General features: G+C 44.7%; 2 protein-coding genes across 2 annotated transcripts in view; both read left to right on the forward strand.

The window, feature by feature from the left end:
- Positions 1 to 5,699: 5,699 nt before the first annotated feature.
- Positions 5,700 to 6,473, forward strand: LOC136323300 (transmembrane epididymal protein 1-like). Its single transcript, XM_066255132.1, has one exon. The coding sequence runs from the start codon at positions 5,700 to 5,702 to the stop codon at positions 6,471 to 6,473; it is 774 nt and encodes a 257-aa protein (XP_066111229.1).
- A 4,193-nt stretch (positions 6,474 to 10,666) lies between these two features.
- RGSL1 (regulator of G protein signaling like 1) overlaps positions 10,667 to 27,679 on the forward strand; it is a 36,877-nt gene continuing 19,864 nt past the window's right edge. Inside the window, exons 1-9 of the mRNA XM_066257023.1 lie at positions 10,667 to 10,679; positions 13,404 to 13,486; positions 15,227 to 15,301; positions 16,820 to 16,949; positions 19,584 to 19,745; positions 20,349 to 21,319; positions 23,971 to 24,033; positions 24,450 to 24,672; positions 26,879 to 26,986. Coding sequence (XP_066113120.1) covers positions 10,667 to 10,679; positions 13,404 to 13,486; positions 15,227 to 15,301; positions 16,820 to 16,949; positions 19,584 to 19,745; positions 20,349 to 21,319; positions 23,971 to 24,033; positions 24,450 to 24,672; positions 26,879 to 26,986 — 1,828 coding nt within the window. The remainder of the gene's footprint in view (positions 10,680 to 13,403; positions 13,487 to 15,226; positions 15,302 to 16,819; positions 16,950 to 19,583; positions 19,746 to 20,348; positions 21,320 to 23,970; positions 24,034 to 24,449; positions 24,673 to 26,878; positions 26,987 to 27,679) is intronic.

Raw genomic sequence — 27,679 nt, forward strand, 5'->3', positions numbered from 1 at the left:
CAACAGCTAGAGCTCTGTGTCATGTCTCTCTGACATGAGTGGCTTCTTTCTGAGTGGCCTGAGCCGACATTTATTGTCTCACAGTTCTGGACGTGAGGAGTCTGAGACCAAGGGGTCAGCAGGGTTAGTTCCGTCTGAGGCTGTAAGGGGGTCTGTATCATGCCTCTCCTGAGCTTGGTGGTTGGCTGCTAATCTTTGCCTTCTGGAAACATCACCCTATCTCTGCCTCCATCTTCAAGTGATGTTCTCCCTGTGATCTGTGCTCGGATTTCCTCTTTTTATAAGAACATCAGTCATGTTGGATTAGGAACCCACCTTACTCCAGTCTGACCTCATCTTAACTTAGATAATTACATGTGTAATGCCCTAATTCAAATAAGCTCACATTCTGCAGTACTGGAGGTTAGAGCTTCAGTCCATGAGTGGAAGATGATGCGCTTTATATTGAGGAGGAAATGCCATCTAATGAGGCAGGCTCCCGGGCTGAAAAGGACCTTGGAATCATCTGGTCCATCTTCTCCACTTCACAGCTGCGGTCCAGAGCCGGCCTCCGGGTCACACCGCGAGGCGCCAGGCCAGGACTGGAACACGGCCTCCAGACTCCTGCCTCGGTCTCTTTCCTTGGTTTGTCATCACTTTCGTGACTTTCTCCAGAGTCATCTTCCCTTACTACCTGAGTTAGGGGGAAGCCCTCTCCCCAGAGGCTGGGCTGCCGGGAATCCATGGGAATCTGTGGGAATCTGGGCATCCACTTCCTATCAAGGTCGTTCCACAGGGTTGCTGCCAGGGCCCCGGTGGCTTGGCATGAGATCTGAGACTCGGCACCCTTTGTTGACTGCAAACATTATCCCTGAAGGGTCACCAAGGGCCAGGTGTTGTGAAGAGGCCTCTCGCTGTCCTTGCACTGATCGGCATCTAGTGCAGAGGGCTGGTACAAGGGTACTGAGGGCCTCCCCATCTAGGTCAGTGCACCGAAGAACACAGCACGTACAGGCTGAGTGGCACAGTCCATCCCAGGGTGAGATCTGGGAGTTCTGGAAAGACTTTTTTCCATGCTCTTCTAGGCTGGGTCTGCACGTGGCCTATCCTCACCCTCACCCACCCCACACACCCCATTCACAGCTTTGTTCGCACCATTTCCCATGCCTGATGCTCCTACCTTTCTCATCGGCTCCCCATCCCCAGGTTGTTGGCCAGTACAATTTAAATTTCTGTGCAGATGTCTACTCCATCGGAATCAACCACACCCTCCTTTCCATTCCCACCATACTTGGTGTATCACATCCTTATAAAATTTTAATTCAAGTTGACTTTAGTTGGGTCTTTTCTACTAGATAAGTGCTTCTCAAACGTTAAAAGCATGCAGCTCACCTGGTGATCTTGGTAAACCAGAGATTTAGATTTGCTTGGTTAAGCATAGGACCTGGGAGTCTGCGTTTCTAACAAGCTTCCGGGTGATGCTTACACTGCTTGCCTATGGGCCACACTTTGAATAGCAAGATACTAATATAGGAGAGGGGAATGAGACTTATATTAACTAACTAAAGTCAGACAAAGTTAAGTCAGCAGCCTGCTATGTGCCTGACATGGAACTCAGCTGACCAGAGACACAAGCAGACCACGAGGAGCCTCCCGAACAAAGAGAATTCTTGCAAAGATTCCACACCATATAAGGAAAACAGATAACAAAATACACCTTGTAAAGGTTAAAGTTAATTCCAATGACTTTTCCCACTCTATTTCCCCATACCAGTAATTTTCCATGGAAACGACAAACAGGTATAAGCTCAACCTATAGAGACGGTTGGGGTCTTGCTTCTCTTGTGAGGAGATTCCGCTGCTCTGTCTGTGGAGTGGCTTTTCTTGCTTATCCTCTCTGCTCAATAAACCTGCTCCCACTTTAACCTCTTGTCTGGCTTGCGTCTTGAATTCTTTTCTGTGCGAAGCCAAGAACCCTGTTGGCTCCGGGCTCCAGTCTCCCATTAGTACTGCTTTTGAGTTGCTTGAGGGCAGGGGCCATGTCTTGTTCATCCTGTAATACCAGCTTATAGCATAACGTCTGGCTGACTATAGGTAGTTGATTCACATTTGTGGAAGTGGGTTAAGTTACTGACTGGTGTTTCCTTCAAATGGGACTAATGGGACTATGTGACCTGGGCATTATTAGCAAACTGTTGTAGCTGGGGTGGCAGAAAGCGGGCTGGGACAGGACTTGGGGTTCACAGGAAGGCAAGATGAGTGGCAAGGTTCATACTTGCTCCCACCAGGCCCTATCCCTGAAGGTGAGCCAGTGAATAGCCAAGTGTCCTCTAGAGTAGCAGGAGTGCTGCCTCTGGTGGAGGCCTTGCTTGTAGGTCACAGATCATCCGTTAGTGAGTGAGGCCTCTGCTCCCTCCCCATCTTAGGTGGGTGGCCCATCTGTGTCATCTAGTTCAATAGGAGAGCTCCTTGCTGCTGCCACATTTGGGCAAGCAGAGTCTTCTGATCTGCATTCCATCTATTTGTGGTTCTAGGTCCCCAAAGCAGAGATGTGTCCATTCCTTTTAGATGACACTGCCTTCATATGCAGTTGTCACCCTCAGTTATTGGCTGGAAAGGAGTAAGAAGAGATTTTCATTCAGTTGTTTCTAATAGAACATGAGTTTCCTAGTTACTTAATTAGTTTCCTAATTAAATTAGATTCCTAATTAAATAGGGTTCCTAATTAAATACTAGGACTTTCCTACATGAGCTCTCTGGGGAGGGGGCTCACATGCAGAACCTGGTTGACTCTTTTAGGCCATCTGGTCTACCTGCACCAATGAATTGTCTCTGCCTGTTGCTAAAAGATAAACAGTCTTTGAGGATAAGCTCTGTGCTGCATCGCCACGCTCTTTTCTCACACTCTGCCCTTGGTTTATACCATGTGCTCTCAGTGGGGGCAATATCATCCCCAAGAGGGTAAAAAAAATAAAAATTGTGTGTTTAGACATTAAAATGGTCTGTGGCCTTCCAAAGGGCCAGAGAACATAAACTATTCAGTACATCTATGGTATTAAATTTTCATGGGGGGATGGTGATGAGGAAACACATATTGAAAAAGTTTCTCAGGAGTGACCAAAACTGGAAAAGGGTTGAAAAACACTGGTTTATGCAAAGGGGGTCTTCGTTTCTGACTGAGAAGTTAGAATTATGCCAAGTCATCACAGCCTTTCATTCTGCATCTCCTGTGTCCAAGGATGAAGTCAAGGACAAAATTCTCCTCTAATTGCATAGCTCTGGTCATTTGTTCCACTTACATAGCTTTACCTCTTAGCATTAGTTACCTTACTAATTTGTATGTATCTGTTCTGTCTTCTTAACTATATTATACAGCATTTTAGGATAGATACCATGTGCTCACTTGATAGTTTATACATTTATTCACTCACCCATCAAACCTTTATTGAGCACCTCTAGGCATGAGGCTAGATTCTAAAGAGACAAAGAATGCAGGATATGTTCTCCAACTTCAAAGACTTCCCAGTAAGTGGAGAATGGTGAAAGAGTGTGACAAGTGGAGCAATAGAGATGAGTGTAAGTTGCATAGAGAGGTATCTTCCCCTGTTGGGAGGAGGCAGTGCTTGAGCTGAGCCTTGAAAGAGAAAGGAGTTTCCCAGATGAAGAAAGAATATAGAACAGGAAGAGCATTCCAGACCAAACTGGAAGCTTCTGATATGTCTGGAGACAATGGTACAGGTGGGAAGGGACTGGAAATGAGTCTAACAAGAGCATGACTCATTAGACACGGTCTCATTTACCCACACAGCACTTCCACTTAATACAGTGTGTCCGTAAAGTCATGGTGCACTTTTGACCGGTCACAGGAAAGCAACAAAAGACGACAGAAAAGTGAAATCTGCACCAAATACAAGGAAAACCCTTCCAGTTTCTGTAGGATGATGTGGCAGCATGTGTGCATGCACAGATCATGATGTAACACCATATATACAGTGGAGCAGCCCACGGCCATACCAGTCAAGATGTGGATGGTACAGAGGAAAGTTCAGTGTGTTTTGTGGCTCGCAAATTCGAATCCGTGACCAAAGTGCAACATGAATATCAGCATGTTTATAATGAAGCACCATCACATAGGAATAACATTACTCGGTGGGATAAGCAGTTGAAGGAAACCGGCAGTTTGGTGGAGAAACCCCGTTCTGGTAGGCCATCAGTCAGTGACGAGTCTGTAGAGGCTATATGGGATAGCTACCTAAGGAGCCCTAAAAAATCTGTGCATGAGCCCACATCAAACTGCACTGAATAGGTATGAAACTAGGAGAGTTTTCCTTTTATTTGGTGCAGACTTCACATTTCTATTGTCTTTTGTTGCTTTCCTGTGACCGGTCAAAAGTGCACCATGACTTTACGGACACACTGTACTTTATCTTTTTGTTTCTCGTTAAAAAATTTAATATTCACTAGATACAAAATAACATTTATGGGATGTATATAAACTCTACAGAGTTGGGATGCACTCACCATATTGTCATTATTTTCCATGTCTTGTGTGTCCCTCTTAAATCCATTCTCGCCTTCCCCTCCTGAAGGTAATTATTTTCCTGAAACTTGTTTAGAGTTCCACATATGTGTTCACGCCATTCAGTTCAGTTCTGTGTGTTTTTGAACTTTCTATATATGGCATCATGTAGTCTATATAATTTTGTGACATTTTTTCCACCTAAAATTATATGTTTGAGGTTCCATGTTTGTATTAGAATTCTACAGAGACCCAGAACCAGTAGGAGACCTATGTAAAGGAGATTTATTATAAGCAAATGGCTCATGTGATCATGGAGACAGAGAAATCCCACCATCTGCTGTCTCTGGCTAGAGACCTGGTAGTGGCGTTGCTATCTGAGTCTAAAGACCTGGGAACCAGGGATGCTGATGCTATAAATCCCAGTGCAAGGGCAGGAGAAGACCTGCGTCCCAGCTCAGTAGACAGGCTGGAAGAAAAAGGAACAAATTCCTTCTTCCTGTTCTGTTCAGACCCTTCACAGACTGGATGAAACCCACTCATACCAGTGTGGGTAATCTACTTTACTAAATCCACTAATTCAGATGTGAATCCCATAGATACATCAAGAAATAATGTTTAATCTGGGTTTCTCAGGAGTGACCTTTTCCCTGGCAATTCTCAAATAATTGGGCATTATGTATGTTTACTTGTATCTCTTAAGACCATTTCTACCCAGGGGAGTACATTTGTATTTAGTGTTTGTATGAGGTTATCTGTGAGGACCCATAAGGGGTGTACTCTACATTGTGTGTTCTCGGTGCTTCCCCGGAGTTCTTCCTTACATTCTCTGAACTTGGGAGGGGAGTAAGGAAGGTATCGTTGGCATCAAGGACAAATGGAAGGAGAAGCAAGGGGTTCCCATAGCACAGTCTCTAAGAAGGGCCCAGGCACTGTGCTGGAGAATATGCTTATATCATTGTTTGGCAACGGTTGGTTAGTAATCAATGAACCAGAGTAGAAGACCAGAACGGAAACCATGACACCCACCCCACCATAAGTTTGGGCTTCCTCCAAAACCATTTCCCTTCTGAATGTGGATGCAGTGAGCTGGATAGAGGATATAAGTCAGCTTCAGGAAGCTTTCTCCACACTCCAAAGCCTGGGGAGGTCATTGCCGAGCCTCTCACCTCTGCCTTTGGTCACACCTGACTTCAGTTCCATGGGAGGCTTTGAGGGTCATCTTTACCCGGGGCTGTCTCTCTTCTTCTATGGACTTTATCATGCACGACTCGTTTTCAGGGCCTTGATATGCGACTGCCCCCTTCAGTATCTGCCACGCCATTCCTGGAGCAAAGGCCGGTGGGCCAGGCTGCAGCAAGTACACTATGTTGGGTTGGTGAAGATGCTGAGTGCCTGTGTTATGGTAGCCCAAGAGCTGCATAGCATTCCTGGACCATTAGTACTCATCACCAAGCTGTATCACCAGAGAGACTTTTTTTACCGCAAGCAGTGGCAGCATCTCACTCTGTATATGACCTACTTTCTGAGCGGGTCCATCGATGTGGTGAGCCAGAACCTGCTGCCCCAGAGGTGTGCGGCTCTGGAGCAAGGTGCCCAAGCGCTGGGCGTGTTTCTACATCTGCCCCTGTTGGTGTCTCACATGCAGGACTCAGAAGGAGTGGAGCTGCAATGTCACCTCCTGCTCATCCAGGCCGTCTTCCTGCTGACGCTCGTGGTCATTGCAGAGCTGTGGGCGCCCAACGTGCTGCAGCTCTGGGTGATGAAGGCCTTTTTCTATATGATTACAGGGTCTTGGCTGATGCAAATAGGCTTTATGCTGTACAAGCCAATCTCGGGCTATAAGTGGATGGACGATGACAAAAATGACATTATATTTGTCACCACCTTCTTCTGCTGGCATGTGGCTTTCATTGCCATTTTGATGATCTGGATCTATGGTTTCTCCCTTTGGTGGTATCGCTACATTTGTTGATGTCTGAACCCGGTCGAGCCTGGAATGGTCCCTGCACCTGCACGTTCTAGAACACGTGGTTGAGAAATTGAGGGAAATGGAGCTGTCAGAGAGGAGGACCAGGCATCCTTCCTTCAGAGGTCCTACCTGATGCAGCGGATTCTGCCAGAACAGGCAGGCCCTCCTCCCTCCTTCTGGCTTCTCTCAGTCTTGTTTGCTGAGCAATGTGCTGAGGACAGGTGAAGGACACACAAGAGGCACATGACTGCGACCGTCACTCTCAGCTCCCCAAGTATATCTCCTACCTCCCCTCACTGTCCTCAGCTCCAGCCAAGGCAGTCTGCCCACCCCGCTCCTCTCTGTTCTCCTCATGCCCCTTTAGGAGAATGTAAAAATAAATGGACCAAGTCCTGCCTCTGGGTCTCTGTGAACACCCCTCACCCACCACGCAGAGTACCAACTAGTCACATTTCGTACATCAGAATAATTTACACGCTTTATTACATCATAATAATTTTTTTAAAGTAATACAAGTATTTTTTTAATTTTTAATTTTTATTTTATTTAATTTATTCATTTTTAGAGAGGAGAGAGAGGGAGAGAGAGAAAGAGAGAGAGACAGAGAGAAAGAAGGGGGGAGGAGCTGGAAGCTTGACCAGGCAAGCCCAGGGTTTTGAACTGGCGATCTCAGTATTTCCAGGTCGACACTTTATCCACTGTGCCACCACAGGTCAGGCCTACATCATAATAATTTACCTATCATAATAACCACTTCTTCAGCCTTACTCTTTCTGGGTCTCTTCAATACTCATTCTAAGCTAGAACTGCCATTTTAAACATACAGAATTCTTAGAACTGTTCTTGGGTTTTTTGTTTTTATTACTTTATGCTTTGTCAAAAGGAAACTCAGATCCCCTTTTTCAGCTTTATTGAGGTATCCTTAGTATACCAAAAACTTGCACATATTTAATGTGTGCATTCTGGTGAGTTTGGACCTATGTGATACTGTGATATCATCACCACGATCTCCAGAGGCAATTTCCCCTGCAGGGTCTAGTAGAACAGAGTAACACCCTGCACACAGTGAGCTTCAAAGGGGCTTGTCCGCTTCCAGAATTCCTCTCTCCCTGTCTCCCTGAGTGCAGTCTGTAAGATCTCCTATCTGTGTGGAGAAGCCCATTGCTCTGTTCACACCTCAGTCAATTTCCAAGCAGTGGGCTCACCCGGACAGACTCCTTTCTGGTTTTCATGAATAATACAACCCAACAGCTTGCTTATTTCACATCCTTCTCTATTCAGTCCTACAACTACCCTGTCATGTCGGTTTACAAATGATAACCTAAAGTCTGAGAAACTAAGTTAAGGTAGCTAGTCATTTTGTTATGTCACATGATGCTATACACCTGGGTGTCAAGGAGGGGTGGAATTCTGAAGGGTAAAGTTATTGGGGGCTTGCAAAACGATGTCTTTATGTCACCCGTGCTGCTTCCACCAGGGGATGGAGCAGCTGTCAAGCTTCTCTTATTCCCAGTCACTTCACAGCTCTGACTTTTAATAGAGGACACCCTGGTGAGCCCTGCTGACCCCGCCCTGGCAAGGTAGCCCAGTTTCTCCAGCTTTGTCTTCAATGTGAATATGCTCATTTGTGTAGGCCAGGGCTTGGAATTAGGCACATTCCTTGAACCCACAAGAGCCCGCTTTTGTGACCCAGTGTCTCCAGACACTTGCCCTGTTCCGGGCCCCGGGCTACCCTGAGCTCCGTGCATGCGCAGTGTGTATCTGGTCCACAGGCCTTGGGAAGCTGCGGTTTCTGGGCCTGTGGAGCTCCCGCCCTTAATTCAGCTTCCGCACTTCTTCTTGGTCCCGGTGACCCACGGAGCTCAGCAATTTCCCCTGTCGGTTCCACTGTGTTCCTGGTTGCTCCCTCTTGTTCTGTCTCCCACTTTCTCCCCCACAACCTCAAGTATCGCCCAGGCCTTGCGGCTCCTCCTTCCTGGGGCCTGGGAGGACCTCCCCTTGAGATCTGAAGTTGGAGGGTAGGGAATCTGTTCTCCTCTCTGTCCTTTACTAGTGATATGCCAGAGGTTTGTGTCCTACTTCACTCCGGCCTCCTCCTTTGGATGTTAAGAGCATATGTTGGATTTTTCTAACCTAAGAAAATGAAACCTTTTTAGACCTCATCTTGAGGCAATATATTTCAGTAGTTAGGGTAAGTTATATCCAAAGGCAGAAAAGCAAAACCCAAATATTAATATTTCCAGATATTATCACTCTACAGAGGTAGAAGTTGAAGAGATACCAAAGCTACGATTTGACAAATCTACCCCATTTCTGAGTACTTTTGAGGTCCTATTAGATACTGATGAGCCCATTCTTTTAGTCAATTAATGCCTAGAATACTATATCTCACAACATGTATCTTTCAAGCAAAATTATAAATGTTTGCCGGGACCTACAAAGCCACAAAGGATTATTAATAGGTCCTGATACAAGAGTGGAATGGACAGGCTTCCTGTTTGGATGATAAGCACCTTCCTGTATTTCTACATCACAGTTTGTATGCGCACTCTAACAGGAGTCCTAAACTTTGAAATGTAAAACCAACTGAAGATAAATCTTGGGGAAGAACAAAACCAAAAGAAAACCAAATAAGGTTTTGGAGAGGAAAGTGTCATCTTCACTACTATCCACCAGAGGGCATCATCTTTACATGAGCTCAGAAAAGGCACTTGCTCTCCATTTGATATTGATCTATCAATTTAATAGAAATGAAGGATAAAAAGGAGGAAAGAAAAATAGAAAAGCCAGTTTTAGCCAAGCATCCACTAATATAATGAAGGTCTGTTTGTTTCCCGTTAAACTTAGATGTGTGGACATGAATAAGCATAATATTTAATCAGTAGATATAGATTATATTTATAGATCTATAAACATAGATGCATATATAAATATATATACATACACAGAGTTATAGATAAGCATGTATCTCAAAACACTACAGTGTCAAAATATCCCTTAAGCTAACAACCTTGTGACTATCACCAAAATGCTCTTTTTAGTTTATCACATAATAAGTATGCATTAAACAGTTGGGGAATGAGTAGAAGAAAGAATCTAGTACAGTAGCATAGATGAAAGTCAGTTTGATTCTGATCTGGGTTTTGAAAGATAAGTAGGAATTTGTTAGAGAAATTCGGGAAGGCGTTGTGACGTCTTGTAAGTCCCTGTACTCAGACACCTAACTTGGCATTGCAGTTGCAGTGATGAGATTTAATGGCTCAATGGCACCAGAGAAAAATATTGAGTTACTCCCCCCTAGGAAGGATGACGAAGGAAGAGCCACACGAAATTGTTTCATGGAAAGTTTGACAATTTGCTTTTCAATTTGGAAAGGTGATAATAATCTCTATTTTTACAGGGCTGATACTTGAATGAGGACAAATTATAAACCCCTGGTCTAACTTTTTAAAAAGATTTTATTTATTCATTTTAGAGAGAAGAGAGAAAGAGAGAGAGAGAGAAGAGGGAGGCAAGAGGTGCAGGGAGCATCAACTCCCATATGTGCCTTCACTGGGCAAACTCAGGGTTTTGAATCGGCGACCTCAGTGTTCCAGGTCGACATTTATCCATTGTGCCACGACAGGTCAGGCATAACTTCTTCATGGAAGGTATGTAGCTAATATTTGTTGTCTCCCTTTTCAAAACCAATGGAAAATGAAGTAACCCACGTCCAATCAGAGGAAACTATCTGGGAAGGAGAGGAAGGGGTAGAAAACAAAACTTGGATATTATATTAAATTTTCCAGCTTGTCTGAGAGACAAATCAAGTTATTACATATTCATTGAATACCTGTTAAATTTCTAGAAGGATATTACATTCAAAAGGCACTTTAGAAATAAGTGAACAGATCCCTGCTTTCCCAAAGCATAAAGTCGAGTTAAGGAGACAGAATTTACACTCAGGATTTAAACTGTAATTGGACACCAATAGTAAAGAACCTGTCAATGAACACGAAAGAGTATGGACTAAAGGCCTAAGTATAGAAAGAATCTGACACCTTCAAGGGATCCTGGAGATCGGGTCACATAAAGACTAATAGAATCTGGAACCCCCTAGAAGAGGTGTCACTGTGCATTCTCAAAGAGCAGGGGTTCTGCTGACAGGCACTGATTCTGCCCCAAATCAATCACAGTGGCAAGAAGAGCATGACAACATGAACAATGCTGGTGAGTCTCTCTCTGAGAAGGAGGGCTCTGAGGCTGTGAGCCCCCAAATAAGGCAGATCACTCACCTTCCCAATCATCAGCAGATCTGAACCATTCAGAGACACCACGTGTGATTCATGCTCTTTGTTTTACTTCTCTCTTCTTTTCCCTATACCTTTGAGGATAGGACAAAACCCCATTTATAAGATAGCTAAGGCAGCTAACAGGGGAGGAAGTAAAATGTAGATCAGGTCATGATGTGTCCTACCTCCTATAGGTAGAAGGCTAGCATCAAGTTTGGGACTATCCAATGATTTCTTTTTTCCCCAGTTGGTATTATTATCGTGTGGAATGAGTGTTGAAAGCTTCCCAGCTTAAGAAGTTTGAAGGCAGACTAGGCGAGAGTGGAAAAATAGAAATGGAGAAATCATAGGATGAGGAAGGGGGGGATGTGGAGAGCCTTGTTCCTACACCCCATTGAGACTGTCTTGTTAATGGCAAGCCCTGTCATAGTCCAGTCGCCTGTCACCAGCAGTGTGTATAGTTATGGAACACAATCAATTGGGAAATTTCTGCCAAAGCCCACTTTTCCTGTATTCAGATGTCCAAATAATCTTACTAAACAAATCCATGCCTAGTTTTGTGAGTGACAAACAAACAGACTAAAGTCCTAAAGATGGAAGATCTCTTGAAAGAACAATTCATTCATCATTTATAGAACTTAGACATCATGCAAATATTTTTTAGTGCCTTGGGGAAGAAAGATGAAAAGGAAAGGTCCCTACTCTCAGAGTTCAGTCTAGTGAGGGAGACAGCTTCATCAACGGATGAAAACAATGACTTGTTCATTGTAATGATGGGGAAATGTACAGGAAGAGGCAGGGGGTGGTGATCAATTTCACCATTGTAGTAGATTCTACCAGGCTTGGCTCACCATGAAGAGAGAGACAGAGGGAAAGAGTGAGGGAGAGAGAGACAGAGAGAGGTCCAGAGAGAGAGAGAGAGAGAGAGAGGATCAGAGTGCAAGAGAGGAATCAAAGATGATTTTCAGGTTTCTGGTTTAGATAATTGGATAAGTTGGGGTTCCAGTAACTGAGATTGGGAATACAGGAAAAGGAGAAGTTTGGAAAGATAAAAGGATCAAATCAGCTTTGAAACTATTGAAAAGGTGTCAGTGGGTGTCCATGTCAAGATGCCCCATAGGTCACTGGGCATTTAGAACTAGAGCCAAGAAAAGACGTCTGGACCGAAAACACAGATTTTTGAATCATTCATATGGCACAGAATAAATAATTCAGGGAATGTTAATAAAAATGAGAGCACAGGACTGAGGAGGGAGACAGAAACCATGTATAAAAATTTGCAACATTAAGGGACAGAAATAAACAATAAAGATCTGTGGAACAGAGAGCAAGAATCTACATACTCCATTACAGTAGTGTTTGATTGTCTGGGTTTCTATTTGTGTTTTTATTAGATGAAGACAAAAATCAGTGTCATCAGGAAAAGTTATGGAAGAATTGTTTATTTTCTTATACAGGGTGGGGCAGAAGTAGGTTTACAGGTGGGAGCACACAAAACAGAGTTTATTCTTGTATTATTATTTATTATGGTATTATTTTCCATACAGACAACTATAAACCTAGTGTTTGCATTATCATAACTACATTCTAGTGATGGTGAGTGTTTACTCTTTATAGCAGATGTCTGCCTAGACTGAGGGATAGGACTAATGTATAGTAGTTAGGTTGCTCATTTTATTGGTCCTTCATTATAAACTCTGTGTATGATGGGGAAATGCAGGGCCATTGATAGAACAGTTAGCTTATTATTCAGCAGTTGAGCATTATGCTCTAAGAGCACACACAGTGAACTAATGTTAACTTAGAGGTGTCACCAACTCCACCTGTGGTCTCCATGCTTAACTTCACGACAGCCAACATTTATCTGCTCGGATGAACTTGGGCATCTCAATGATCAAGCCTGAGGAGGATAAAAGATACTTTGCATAACCAGAACAGTTTTTAGAAGAGCTCTTGTTGGGTTTTAATGTGGGGCCGACACGAACAAGTTGTAATTGGACTGGAATAGATTCCTGCCCTTGGTTTCTGAAAAATGACTAAATAAATGATGGTGGAGTTAAAAAATGAGAGAGTACCCAGAGCTAACCCCACTTCTGGCCGCACTGACAGAACGTACACTATGGGCGATGGTTGCCTGTGCTCTTCCCTGGGAAGTATGCAGAGGACTTGCGTCGTGGGGGACCCTCCAGCCAACAAATAAGGAACCAGATGGCAAAGAGGCCATCCATGAAGTGGTTAAAGAATTGCTTACTGACTAGCCAGAGGGGAGAGAGGAGAGCAGAAGGTTGTGGTAGCTTCATAAATTTGGGAGATGGTCCCACTTAGGAGGACGTGGATGAATCATGTGAAACTTCAGAGCTCAGAATTTCTATACGTGAAAAGAAGGTAAAAGAAGGCAGTTCACAGTAGGAAAAATCTGCCTAACCACTTTTCCTCTTCATGAGTAGAACTGCCCTATTAGGCAGTGAGCCCTGCACAGCTAGGGGTGTTCAAACAAGTCCCGGTGATGGGGAGAAACTGAATTTGAGTTAGATGACTCTAAAGGCCATGGTCATGCTGAGATTCGGCCATGAACAATTCAATTGCTTTGTTTTCTCATCCTGAGTTCAATCCTGGTTGATGAGGGTGTTTTTCTGTTTGTTTGTTTTTTCTCCCCATATAGAGATCATCGGTTCTACAAATCTTCTAATTCTGCTGGAGGATGAAATCTTTGCCGATTTTTTCAACACATTTCTTTCTCTCCCGGTAAGTTTTCTCACACAGACTTAAAGCCACGTGTTTTATCAACAGACAAGCAGTGAATCACACTGAGCCAGGTGCCTCTAAAAAACAACTTACCAAATCAAAATGATTTCAATCTGAGCAAAATAAAACGCTAATCAGGATTTCCTCTAAAATCTGCAGGAGCTTTCCATTATCGATATAATCAAATTCCAAATCCCCAGCCTCCTTGATTGCCTTTGCCTGCGCATCCATCACATCCTTTGCTGGTACCCAGTGCTCTGCCCTCAGGGGCACACCTGGCATGCTCACTCCTCTGCACTGCTTGCTTCTTGCCTGTGCTCTTAGTTTTCATAGTTCCACCTAGCAAAGTCTTTTTTATTTTTGTATTTTTCTGAAGTGAGAAGCTGGGAGGCAGACAGACAGACTCCTGCATGTACCCTACCGGGATCCACCTGGCATGCCCACCAGGGGGTGATGATCTGCCCATCTGGAGCATTGCTCCGTTGTAACTGGAGCTATTCTAATGCCCGAGGCAAAGGCCATGAAGCCATCCTCAGCGTCCGGGTCAACGGACATAGGAGCCTTGGCTGTGGGAGGAAAAAAGAGAGAGATAGAGAGAAACGAGAAAGGGAAGGGTGGAGAAGCAGATGGACACTTCTCCTGTGTGCCCTGGCCAGGAATCCAACCCAGGACTTCCACATGCCAGGCTGATGCTCTACCACTGAGCCAACCAGCCAGTGTCACCACCTAGTAAAGTCTTAACCATTTTTCAAATCTCTGGCTTAACTCCTGTTCTCCTTAAGAAACTCCCAGGTCCTTCCAGTAGGACTTTTTTCCCTGCCTCTGTGTCCCTTAACACTTTGCAGCTCTCTTGTGTTTTTCCGCATGTATTTCCCCCATTGGATGGAGAGATTGTGAGTCCCTGCAGGACAAGGACTGTGGGTCATTCATTGTGCTCTCCTCCCCTCAGCAGATGTTTAGCACACAGAAATTATTGAATTGTTCATGGGAACCAAACCTATATATTTTTCTCAACCTATGCAACTAAAACAAATGTCAAACATCAAAATACTCAACCCAAACCAAGTCAAATCCTGCATCTCTTTTGGTTTTCATCTTTGGATACATCTCAACACTGGTACCTTAGAAATCGTGGCTTAGCTCAGTGCGCCCTTTCTCATGGAATGCCACCTGTTAAAAGGTGCAAGGACACTTGGAGACATTTTTAGTGCCTCTGGTGAGACTGCTAAGCTTAGCACAGAAGCCCTTTTCCATCTGTCTCAGAGTTGGCTACCTAGGTCATAGTCACTGCTCCATGACAAAAAAGAACAGTAGCCTAGAATTATCTATCAATTTTTACCCTCTTAAACTAATTGGTATTCTCCTAATCTCACATCCGTGGTCCTCTCTACTTTTTCCAGCTCAAGAGTTTAGGCAAATCCAAAGCTATTTCTCTTTGTAAAAGTGTTTTAGACTTTGCTTTAGCCAATGAATACAAACTACAACAAACCTTTTAACCTCATGGGCTTTGGCCTTTGCAGACAAGCAAGATAACTCCCAGATTGGGTCAGGGTGGAGCCAAACAAAAGTCTTGAAATTTAGCCTACTTTGGATGTTTTTGTGAAGGCAAGTTGATTCAGTAGAACACATTTAAGAATTAATGTCTCCTGGAATAGGAAAGCAATGGAACCCCTCTTCCGCTGTGGCTGCAGGTAGACCAGAGCTCTACTCCGCTGACTCTTTCCTACCTTCCTTTTGCAGATCTTTGGTCAGACACCATTTTACACAGTTGAAAATGCACAGTGGAGCTTGTGGCCAGAAATACCACATGACTTGGTGAGTAGAGGGTCTTCCTTCAATGGCAGAGGGCTTGGGGTGGGGAAACAGGGAGCTCAGTTGGAAGGGTGATTGAGAGAAGGAGAGGGAAAAATTAGAAAGCAGATGAGTAGAACAATTAGTATCAAGCCAGGTAAACATTTCTCTTTTTTGAATTCTTACCATTTGGGCAAGAGATGTTCTTGAGTTCTTTCCATTATATTGTTTTTATTACTATTATTGATTGATTTTAGAGAGACAGAGAGAGGAAGGGGAATGGAGGGTAAGGGAGAGAGAGAGAGAGAGAAGGAGAGAGAGAGAGAGAGAGAGAAACAGTGAGAGAGAGAGGGAAGCATTTATTTGTTGTTCCACTTAGTAATGCATTCACTGGTTGTTTCCATGTCCAGACCAGGGATCGAACCAGCAATCTTGTTATTTCAGGATGACACTCTAACCAACTGAGCTGAGGCCAAGGCCTCTTTCCTTTAAATTCTAATCCATGGTTAGCAAATGGGATTCACCTATCATGCTCACTGCCAACTGTTGGGTAGTAGATACTTGAAGCATTGTGTTGAGAAAAACTCTGAGGCCACACCTAAGCCAAAAGGAGAGTCTGGGATTGATTGGCAATGCCTGCCAAGGGTGTGGGATAGGAAGTCACAGCCCATGGGCCACATAGTAATTATTTCCATTATAAGGTGTAGCTCAAGGTAAGATACCATTCTGCAATTCCTTACAACTGCTTGACCACTCTCCAGAGATTGTCTCCCTCTTTATATCTTTCGTCTTGTCCTTGTCCATTGTCTTTCTCTTTTCCTCTCCCCCTTCCTGTTATCCTTTTCCACTGTTTTGACATTTACTTACCAATGGCTTCCACATGCTTTCCCAGCAGCAGGTGGGTTCAGGAAGATCACGCTAAGCCCTGCTGACAACAGCGTTTTATTTTTCTCTGGGGTCTGGAGAGCTAAGAGAGACCCTCCACTCTGGTTCTTACAGTTGCTGTTCCTAGAACTCTGAAACAAAGAATTATGGTTTTTTGCTCCCTTCTCTGGTGACTCGATCTCTCAGGGATCCATCCTGTACTGTAATGAGGTTATGCGTGAGTCTTTATGTGTTTTTGAACCTGTTCTGCAATTGGTGTGGGCTGGGAGCCTGCAGAAACCTGCAAAGAATTACAAGCATGCTTCCAAAGAAGTGAGTCAAATAGAGTTATAACTCGACACCACAGACCAAAGTCTCTTTTGCTTCTTTTCTATCAGGCAAGACTTACGTCTTTTATTAAAAGAACTTCACCCAGGTATAAGGAAGATTTTTTAACAAAAGACCAACCCCTTTCTTTCCTACCAATCCATTCACTCTTTTGGAAGCCTCAGCCCAAGTCTCCAGTCCCCTGAGGTTCTATTTTTAATCAACATGCCTCTCATCTGGGCCAGATACAGCAAGTGGGGGAGGGGGGTATTTGTTGCCCCTTGCTAAGCTGCATTTCTTAGCAGTTTTGCTCCAGTTCTCTTTTCTGTTCCCATCGTGTTTGGCCTCTAGGTTCCAAAGTACAAAGGATTATTGACCTGGCTGGGAAAATACCGGCTGCCTTTCTTCTGTAAAACCAACTTGTGTTTCCATTACATTCTCTGTCAAGAGCTCATCAGTTTCATTAATTCCCCAGAAGGAGGTAAGCTTGGGGGTGTGAGTATGGGGAGATCGGGGAAGCCAAGCTGCAGAGTGGTCCTGTTAGTTCTACAGTAAGGTACAACTGATAGTCACCTCTGTAACCTCAGACGTGCAGGTGGCTCAGCCTGCATTGTGGTCGTCGGTAAGATCTTAGGCTGGAAGATTGGTACCTACATCAATAGCAGGATTCAGTAGCAGGCTGGGCTGTTTGTCTCCCTGCATCCATAAGAGAGAGAGTTAATGGTGGCCACAGAATATGACAAAATTGCCTACATATACCCAGAATCAAACATATCTCACCACCTCCATGGCCACCACTTGGTCTAAGCCGCTGTGATTTCTCACCTGGCTGTGGAAATCATCTTAGACTCCCTGGTTCTGCTCTTGTTCTGCTGCTTACAACAGCCAGTGAGCCTTTAAACACTTAATTTAGACTATGTCACTCCTTTGTTGCCTGTCCTCCACCCCCTGCACTGGTGGCTTCTTTCTCCATATGAAAGCCAAGACCCCTACAGTGGCCTTCAAGATCCTAAAGACCTGGCTTCATTTCCTTTCTGACCTCATCTCCTCCTACTCCCTTCCTTGCTTGCTCCATTTCCACCACATTGGGTCTCCTTGCAGTTCCTCAAACATAATGGACATATTCCCATTTCAAGTCTTTGCATTGGCTGTTCACTCTGCCTGGAATGCTCTTCCTCCATAGCTACATTGGCTCCCTCTCTCCTTCTCAAATCTCCGTAAGGTCTCACCTACTCCATGAAGACCATAATACCCGCTCATCCACCCCCTGCCTTAACACTCCCAGCCCTGTTTACTCTCCTCTACTTTTTCATTTTTTCCTGTAGTGCTTATAACCTTCAACCTTTCTAGGTAGTGTACTTATTATGCTGACTGTTTATTGTCTGTCTGACTCATTTACTAAATATAAGCTCCTTGAGAGCAGGGATTTTTGTTCTGTTTGCTGATGTATCCCAAACAATAGAATGGTAGAATGGTTCTTGGCACTTAGTAGACATGTAATAGTTATTTGTTGAAAGAATGAATAAATAAAATCTCCATCTAGGATTGAATTGGTACCTTGACTCTCAGCTCAACTAACCAAAGGAAACTCCCACCTAGGGAAGGTTGAGATTCAGGAGATCCCATTGAGTGAAATGTTCTAATAAATCACCACTATACTATATCTCTCCAGCAATATGTGGATTGGGAGAGTTGGATTGGGAATCATTGCCCCACAGAGATCCTAGAAGACAAGGGGCCTTGGTTGAGTATGTTTCTGATTTTGGATTGTATGTGTGCTTATGGGTCTCTCACATGTCACTTGACATGTCACTAGAGGGTATGGGGCCTAGTTTAATATCCCCACATAATCAGGAGTCAACTCATCTAACTGGCCACCATTTCTCCTCACTCATACTGAGTGAACAGGGCCTGATGGTGTGCAAGGCTGAGAGAGGGCCAGGGCAGAGCTCCCTCTCTCTCTCTCACCCCGGACTTTTCCTGGCAGCCACGATGATGAGATGGGAAAAGGCAGACCAGTGGCTACTTCAGAAATGCATTGGCGGGGTCAGAGGGATGCGGCGCTTCTGCACCTACCTCAAGGGCAGTGCAGGTGGGTTCTCGGAGTTCTTCCTGGGGCCTTTGCAAGTGCTAATAGCTTCCAGGATGCCCCAGAGCACTTATTGACAGTTGTGTCTGTCTTTGGTGAATAGAAAACATGATTTATAATGCAGTTTGGGTAAAGTCTTTTAAAACTCGGATCCATAGTGTAGGTTAGGGCAAACACAATCAGGGTCCCTTTCATACATTCACTTGTTTGTTCATTTACTCATTCATTCATTCATTCAGCAATGGTTATTGAGCACCACCATATGGCAGCCATTGTGCTGGTAGGTAGGGATACAAAAGTAAATAAAAGTTATAAATCCCCACTTCATAAAGCTGCTATGACAATGGGAGGACAGACAAGGGACAAGTGAATAAATAATCCCTATAGCAAAAAGGTTGGGATGCACTGCTTTCTGCTCTTTTGGGTCCGGTGGTGACTATTGGGAGGCCAATAGCCTGCACTAGTTGACACTCCAGTTCAGTAACGTTAAGTTTCATCTAGGGACAAGCCCTAGTGTAAGGGTAAAACCCTCGATCTCCACGGAATAGGGATGGAAGCACTAGAGAGGCTATCATTCAGTTTGTCACAAGAACTTCAGCCCTGGCAAAGTTGTGAAACAGGGAATACGGTCTTTGGCCCCCGTGTCCTTCTGCTGACTACTCTGGGTCCATCATCTGGGATCTTTATTTTCTGGACCAAACTCAAATGTCTCATAATTCATCCTCAGAGTCTTACAGTTTTGCCTCAAGTGTCAATTTTTCTAACAGTAAAAAATGTATTAAAGATCTCTATCCAAAAAAAAAAAAAAAAGAACTCTATCCATTAAGTCCCTTCCACCCATGACTCCCATCTGCCTCCCCTATTAGGACATTTTTGGAGATGGTGCCTTAACCCAAAGGAGTGGCTAGTGGTGGTGTTGGGGGCAGTAGGCAGGCTGGTGGGGCGGGTATCAGCTGCTATAACAAGACACAACCACTGAAGGGGCAAGATTGGGTGCAGCCCTGTGCCTGCCCTGTCTTTCTGTAGGTGAAGAGCTGGTGGATTTCTGGATCCTTGCCGAGAGGATCCTGAGCATAGATGAGATGGACCTGGAACAGAGAGACCACTACCTATCGCTCCTCCTCATGCTGAAGGCCAGCTATCTTCAGGAGGGCTCGCGGGTAGTGACTCTCTGCAACATGAACCTCAGTAAGAACTAGAAAGTGTACCTGAAGTGAAATCCCCGGGAGATGTAACCAAAAAAATCAATCTGATGTCTGATAGCCCTCAGTCTCTAGCTTTGCAGACTGCCACCCTTAGCATCTTCTACGTATCAGGGATTCCAGAGGGAAACCCAACCCTTAACAGGGGAGGGATGAGAAAGACCAGTTGTCCTTAGGCTGGTACAGGCCTCTTCCTGAGATATGACTTGTCAGTGATGGTTGGTTGGAGGAAGTGAAGAGGAATTGGAACAAGGTAATTAAACATCTCCCCCACCTTCTGAGCCTGCAGGGCCTGTATGTATGTATGTATGTATGTATGTATCTATCTATCTATCTATCTATCTATCTATCCGTCTATTTTAGTTGGGATTCTAGAACAGACTATAGCCCACAGGCTAAATGAAGTACATGTGGTCCGTGAGCTAAGAATGTTTTTGTATTTTTAAAGAAGACAAGTGTGCAACAGAGATTGTAGGTGGCCCATAAAGTCTAAACTATTCACTACACAAAACCATTCAGAAAAAGGGGAAAAGACAACCTCACCACTGTCACATCATTTTCATTCTTCATCGCTCTGTCTTCTTCCCAGAGTCCATCCTGAACCTCTCCATCTGGCATCTCAACCAGTCAACCACCAGGAAGGATATCTTGAACCACATGAAGAAAGTGGCCCTCTTCAAACTCCAGAGCTATTGGCTTCCCAAATTTTACACCCATGCCAAGACCATCCTAGCTAAGGAGGAGTCATGTCAGGGTCTGATGCAAGAATATGACACTCGCCTGTGCAGTGTCTGCTGTACCCACCTAGGAGGGTTCCCTCTGAACATGAGCATCAGGAAATCCCACCACCCTCAGCGACGGTACTCGAGCAGGAAGACCAAGCTCAAGATGTGGCAGTCGTTAGATCATGTCTCTTGGTCTTCAGAATTGGATATCAAGCCAGACACCAACACTTTACCCTCCCAGGAGGTCGGTCCTCAGGAGAAGGTGGTTACACAAAAGCCTTCCCTGAAAAAGGCCTCTCCAAGGGAGAAAATAGCCAGTTCCCTGAAAAAGGATATTCTCTATGCCAGGAGGAAGTCTAACATGAAGAAGAAAGCCAAGAGCCACCTCCACATGGAGGGAGTCTTTGAGACAGAGTTCTCTTCCCACCTGAGGACTGCCACCCCCATCACCAGTCACTCTATCCAGAAGACAATCAAGAAGGCCGCCAAGCAGAGATTGTGTTTAGGGTACACCCACTGGGCCTTCTGTGCCGATGTCTGTGCAGGGAGACCCTTCCGGGACCACCTGAAGAAGCTGAATTTGAAAGTAGAGGTCCAGCTCCTAGACCTCTGGCAGGATCTGTACCACTTTCTTGGCATCTTGATGAATAACAGGCAGACTGGAAATGCCATCTTTTGGAAAATGCTGGGCAACCAAATCTGTGAGCTCTATCTGAATGAGCAGATTGGTCCATGCCTACCACTCAAACCCCAAACCATTGAAGGCCTGAAGGAGCTGCTGCCTACTGGGGATATGAACCCCTGGATACCCAGAGCCCAGAGTGAGATCTGCCAGGTGGGTCACACCTTACAGAAATGGTTATCTGGAGGAATAGGTCAAGATTGACCTAAAATCCTATCTGGTCATCTATGCTAAGTTAATGATATAATTATTCATATAACCCTTCATTATTGAAGAGTTGGTTAATCTTTTAGGATAAAACTGTACAAATTCCCAAGAACCAGCCAAAAAGCAAAGTAAAATGGAGGTAGGGGAGTGGTCAAGAGCTACCTTTTATTCCTTCTTTAATTCCCCCTTATGTGGAGTCGCCCAAAACCATGAACCTCATTGTGTTCCATTGATGGAAATTTCAAAATCTCTGTTCTAAAATTATGTATTGAAATGCAGTCTTTCCTAGATTAGCCATCAAGGAAATCGAGAAGAGTTTATTCCTATCCCAAAACAGTAGATAAAAGCGTGAAAGCATCCTGAAGACTCACAGGAAGTAAAGCCCATTGCCTGACTATTGTGTCGTCAAGATCTTGGCAGAAAACAAATGGCAGAGTCAAGTTGGGAAAGGGATGAATGTGCAATAAAAGGGACTAGTTACAAAGGAGTGGGCACAAGGGTAGGGACACCACAGAGGATAGTGCAACACCCCAGGGCCAGTATGGGTGGGTCACCTTTATCACTCCTAGGCCTGAAGAGTTGAGAAGAGGGGAGTTACCAGAACCACAAGAGAAAGAGCTATATGGAATGGAACTCTTGGCAGAAGCTTTAATTGTCAGGAGAGGTATGTAGCCACAGTCCATAGTGAACTGGCTGGGTGTGAACAGGGGGAATAGAAACCCCAAGCTCACTCTATTCCTGCTTTCCCATCTCCTGTCAGGACTCCTGACTGGATAAACCCAACCAGAGGTCATGGAGCCTGTTGATGTGGGCCACACAGGGTAATTCCCCAAGGCACAAGCCAAGTGAAGAAGGGCAGAGAGTAAATCTGGAGGGAAAAGTGGGTATAAATAGCAAATTATTTAGTGCATTATCATCTATTTACTCTATAAAGCACATTACCTCCTTGAGGCTTCCTAGCAGCTCCAAGGGGCAGACAAGGGTCATATTGTTGTCACTTGTACAATAAGGGAAATGAGACTCAGAGAGGGTAAATGAATTAACCCAAAGCACAGAGCAGAATAGTGGAGAAACCAGGGCCAAAACCAGCAGTTCTTGGCTCAAAGTCCAGCACAACTTCCAGTCCACCATAATTAGCCAGGGTTGCACATCCGGAAGTGTAGGACCGGATCAGTCCCGTGCCTCCACAGCCCAAGCTCTCCTGTGCACAGCATTTCAGCACTGGAGGTCTGGAGGCCCCGCCCCTTGTGGAATAAGTGTCTCCTCCTCTCTGCTCTCAGAGAGCTTTGTTCACACCTCCGTGGTGGCATGTGTCACACTGCCACTCATCATGCTAGCACAGCAATTTTCCACTTGTTTATCTCATGGCACAGGTAAACTACTAAAATTCTGTGATACACCAACATACATATATTTTTTGCCGATTGAACAAAAAAATTAGGTATAATTTTGATTCATTCATACTGGACGGCTATTATTGTGTTGGCTGTTATCATTTTTTCATTTGACAACCCAAGGGAAAAGAAAGTGCCCCAACTACATAGTCAGGTATTGTGTGTTCTAACCATTCTTGTGGCACGCTGGTGGAAAATCACTGTGCTCTCAGGTGAGCTCCTGGTGAATCCGGCTTGTAGCATCCCCATCGGTATGTTTTCAGCAATGCGCACAGGGCCTGGCACGGGGGAGGCACTCAGAAAGGATATGTCAAACACATAAAAGAGTGGGCATGAGACTACAGATAAACCTAGCTAAGCACTAACTCATAGGTTTCTGTCATTGTTATTATTGTGTTGTTTATTTATTTTAATGGAATGAACTATTCTTCAAAAGTGGGAAAGGTCTTCAAGAGGGAGATACTAAGAGGAGACCTACCAAATGAAGATGGTTGGTGTTCAGCACTATTTTGAGAATCAAATAGGATAGTACTTTGGAAAGGAACAAAGATGTATGAGATGCCAAATAATTGTCCTTCAGTAAACTATTTATTGTATCTCGCTCTCTTTTTTTATTTTTATTTTTTGGGTGTGAGAGCGAGAGAGACAGGCTGACAGGGAGAGAGATGACAAGCATCAACTTATAGTGGCAGCACCTTAGTTGTTCATTGATTGCTTTCTCATATGAGCCAGGGGGCTCCAGCTGAGCCAGTGACTCGTTGCTCAAACTAGCAAGCTTTGAGCTCAAGCCAGAGACCATGGGATCATGTCTATGATCTCACGCTCAAACCAGCAACCCTGTGTTCAAGCTGGTGAGTCCACGCTCAAGCTGCTGACCTTGCGGTTTCAAACTTGGGTCCTCAGCATCCCAGACCAACACTCTATCCACTGCATTGCCACCTGGTCTATTTACTGTATCTCTTAAATAAGTATCTGTTACTATCCTCTAAGATTTAGAGAGTTCATGTGAGCAGCCATATTTAGAAAGGCAAGAAATGTCCCTTGGTTGACCATGGCTAACGTTTGCTGTTCCATTATATCTCCAAATTAGAGATCCAGAATCTTCCACCTGTTCTCCTCCCATGTAAACACTAACGGGCGGGCGGGCGAGATGCAGCAAGCGTAGGACCACCTCCTAATGCCTATGCCGCGTTTGAATTTCAGATGCTCGCCCCCTGGTATGATGAGTTCCTGGATGAAGAGGACTACTGGTTTCTCACTTTTGCAGTAGGAGGGGCTCTGAATTGGGGAGGAACCATGAGGTTGAGGGAAGAAAAGAGAATAACTGCTCTTTTAGAAACCTTATTTGTTACAGTAAATGAAATTCTGATCTTTTTCCCCAGAGGCAACTGGGGGGTTGACATGATTCTTGATGTTCTTAACATAAACCTCTCAGAGGAAAAAGATTCAAGTGCATAAACTGACTTTGGAAAAGTCACATTCATATACAGTTTCTCCCTTATAGAAAATGGGTTTGATTAGAAGAGGGAGGGGGTAGTGTGGCAAGGAGCAATAGTTCTGAATAAATAGAAAGCCAGCGGCCTAAGTCCATGTGACAAGGACAAACAGGACGGCTGGGCTGTTACAAACATCTAGTTCCTGTAGCAAATGTTATCTGTCCCCTCCCCTCCCCCTTCTCTTAGACTCAGACCAAGTACATCAGCACCAGGTGGCACGGGGGAGACTCTATAAGCAAAGAAGAGAACTTGCTTTTTTATAAGAGGTTTCAGGAATCCCTGGATTTAAGCCAGGGTTTGGCTAACATGGAGGAAATGGAGTCTATGCAGTGGCAAAAAATAGCCACTGAGGACCTGAGACAAGGCGGGTCTATCCAGGTGGAAGTGAAGTCTCCAATGTTTCTGGAAGGTAAGGACAGTCACCATCATTTTTGACCCTTACGTATATACAACTGGGGAATATTAACATTTAACATTTAGGGAGTATTTACTGTGGATCAGTACTGTGCAATGCAGAGGTCTGCTCTTCAAAATAACCTGAGCTAAGTCCTGAGTACCTGAGGCACAGAGAGGGTAAGTGACCCTCCCAGGGTCACACAGTAGGTGGTAGAGACAGGATCTGAACCCAGACTGACTGACAGCAGAGGCCCCTACTGGCTGTGAGGGGGACAGGAGCACTGGAGGGTGGCCAGACTCATACCCACCACAGCAACGCCACAGCTCAACTGCACATCTGTCTCATCTCGTGCATCTGATCAGCTCATTCTACGCCGCTGCTCCTCCCCCAGAATCCAGTCCGAAGCATTTCTGTGACTATATTTTTAACAGCAACTCTTCTTCCCAAACATAGGACCCCAGCCCACCCCGGTGGTGGGGAAGCATGGTAATGAACCCAGGCTCTGCTGTCCGGCAGGTCTTGGGTCACTTCTGAGCTCTACTAGTGACTGTAAACTTGGTCACTGTATTTAACCTCTCTTTAAGCCCCTGTTTTCTCATCTGAAATCTGGGAATAATAATAGGCTTCTTGTGAAGATGACCTGAGATCATCTATGAAAGCTCTTAGCATATAAATGTGCTAATGAATGTTAGCCATTATTATTCAAATTGAACAAGTTGCTTTGTCTACATTGAGGCAGTCAAAGTAATGTGCTACTTCTGCAACTTTGAGCCACAATAAATACATTTAACTTCAGGAAATGTATACCTGTATGTGTATGTGTGTGAGCGTGCGCACATATAGGAAGAAAAATATTTTCACAAACCAATGATGTACTCTGATAGTCTATATTCTATTCTATTTCATTTTACAAATACTGGCAATGATCCAATTTACTTTTTGACATACTATTGAGGCGTCACCTACACTTTGAAAAACACAGAGACAGTTGGAGTAGGCAAAGGCTTTGAAAATTCAGTTCCACCCCTCGTGCTCTGAGCCTAAGCAAGTTACCTCATCTCTCTGAGCCTCGTTTCATCATCTATAGAAGGGGGATAATGGCCCCTACTTTGCAGGGCTGTTGAGAGGGTTGGAGGTAATGCATTTACACAGCAAACAGGAGCTCAATAGGTAGTACTTGTTAGATTACACTGAAGGATGGAAGGCTCAACCCTAGAAATCTTTGTATGGCCCAGTGCATACCATACGCGAAGCAAGATGTGTTAGACTCTTGCACCTCGGAGCCGTGCTCGAGCACAAGTTATTGAAATCTATCGTGAAGAGGCCCTCTGTTCTACCTCAGGGTCTTACCTTCTCTCTAAATCCCAAACATTCCAGAACATCTCTCAGAAATCAAGAGAGAAGTAGAAGAAAGGGTAGCTGGGAAACCTCACCACACCTACACAGGGTGACAGGCATTTCTGTAGTGGCCGCGGGGTGTCAAGGGTGTCAGGAAGAGTGGGAACCACCTTCCATGGAGACACCCCTCCTCCCCCAGCACATGTGATTGCTTCATCCACCACTGCTTTTGGGAGGGGTCACACAATCTGACCTAACGAGGGCGTCCTGTGTATTGCCCACGTCGGGGCTCAGACTGCCAGGTAGGCTGATGCCTCCGCCCATCAGGCTGTCCCAAAAGCTCACAGAGCACCGGAACTAGGAGAGTCTCAGCTTCCACATGGAAAAAATTAGTCCTAGAGAGATGCAATGGTTGCCCAAGGTTGCTCAGCAAGGGAGGACTAGAAACGTGGACCCGCTGCAGAGATAATCTGCCTCTCTTACAACTTACAGCCAGGTACCCCTGGCTGAGAGATGGTGATGACAATGGAAATTGACAGATAGGCAACTGACATTGGTGAGTCCACCCCCTAGGGTTTTGTCTGGACTCCTCCAGTGTAACTCAGAAAGCACCGGACTGTCTTGGAAGGTTCCAGGACAACTGTGTGTGACTAGGCAGAAAAGCTTCATGGGCCAGGTGTCTCCAAGAAAGGCAGAATTCTCCCACCCTGGAGGGCAGGAGAGGCTGGATTTCCTGGCTTGTAATTTGGCCTAGAGAACCTGTATTTCTTTGTATAAGCAAGCATTCCATTAAAACACTATTTGTCATACCTGCAACAAAGGTATTTGATTCATTGAACCCAGACTGGTCAACTAGACTCTCCCCTCTTTTTCTCTATAGACACAGAGAAAATGTCCTTTGAGGAACTCTGCTATAAATATCCAAAACTGGCCATAGAGAAGATCAGCAATGACTACAAAATATATTGTGAAAAAGCACCTAAGACAGGTAAGTGTTTAAACTTACAGATAGATTTGAAGACAGCCAGATAAAAAAGAATCTCCCAACTCACAGGGCCCATAAGTCAAAAGAAGAACCATGCTTTGTCTGAAAAGAAGGTCAGACCTTCCCTTGTTTTTTCCTCCTCCTACAATGCCATAGAAGGGCATTGTGAAAATGAGGTGCACTTATAAATGAAGATGAGTATGAAAATTGTTCATTCCTTCCTTCTTGCCTCATTATTACTCTGGGGTTTTCAATAATGCAGATTTGTCTTCTGCGAGATTCCCTGGAGTCAGAGATTTGTGGAAGGAGATTTGTTGGGCATATTCTTAGGAATTACACAGGGATTGAGGAGAGCAGGACTGGGCGGAGGCAGATGCTGAACTGCAGGGCAGTTACAACAGACCGTGGCAGAGGGAAGCTTGAGAGCCAGAGAAAGCCCTTCAGATTTGTCCTTCATTGAGCCAAGGGGCTTTTGTACATCTACACTGACTCACATGGGACGTGGCTGCCCCAAGGAAGGTCATCACCTTGGCTCAGGCAGGGCCCTTTGGTGGAGGCAACTCCCAGAATGAGTACCAGCACTTCTTGCATTTCTGACTCCATGTCCTTTGTCAGTTTCAGGAAATTTTCAGTTATGATCTCTTCAAATACCTGTCTTGCTTCATTCTAATTTCCTTCTTCCTTCTGATAATCTTA

Source organism: Saccopteryx bilineata, chromosome 2 (genome assembly GCF_036850765.1).
Source record: "Saccopteryx bilineata isolate mSacBil1 chromosome 2, mSacBil1_pri_phased_curated, whole genome shotgun sequence".
Classification (NCBI taxonomy): domain Eukaryota; kingdom Metazoa; phylum Chordata; class Mammalia; order Chiroptera; family Emballonuridae; genus Saccopteryx; species Saccopteryx bilineata.

Excerpts from the sequence above, each read along its gene's own strand:
- LOC136323300 (XM_066255132.1), top strand. The coding sequence starts at position 5,700 with ATGGGAGGCTTTGAGGGTCATCTTTACCCGGGGCTGTCTCTCTTCTTC.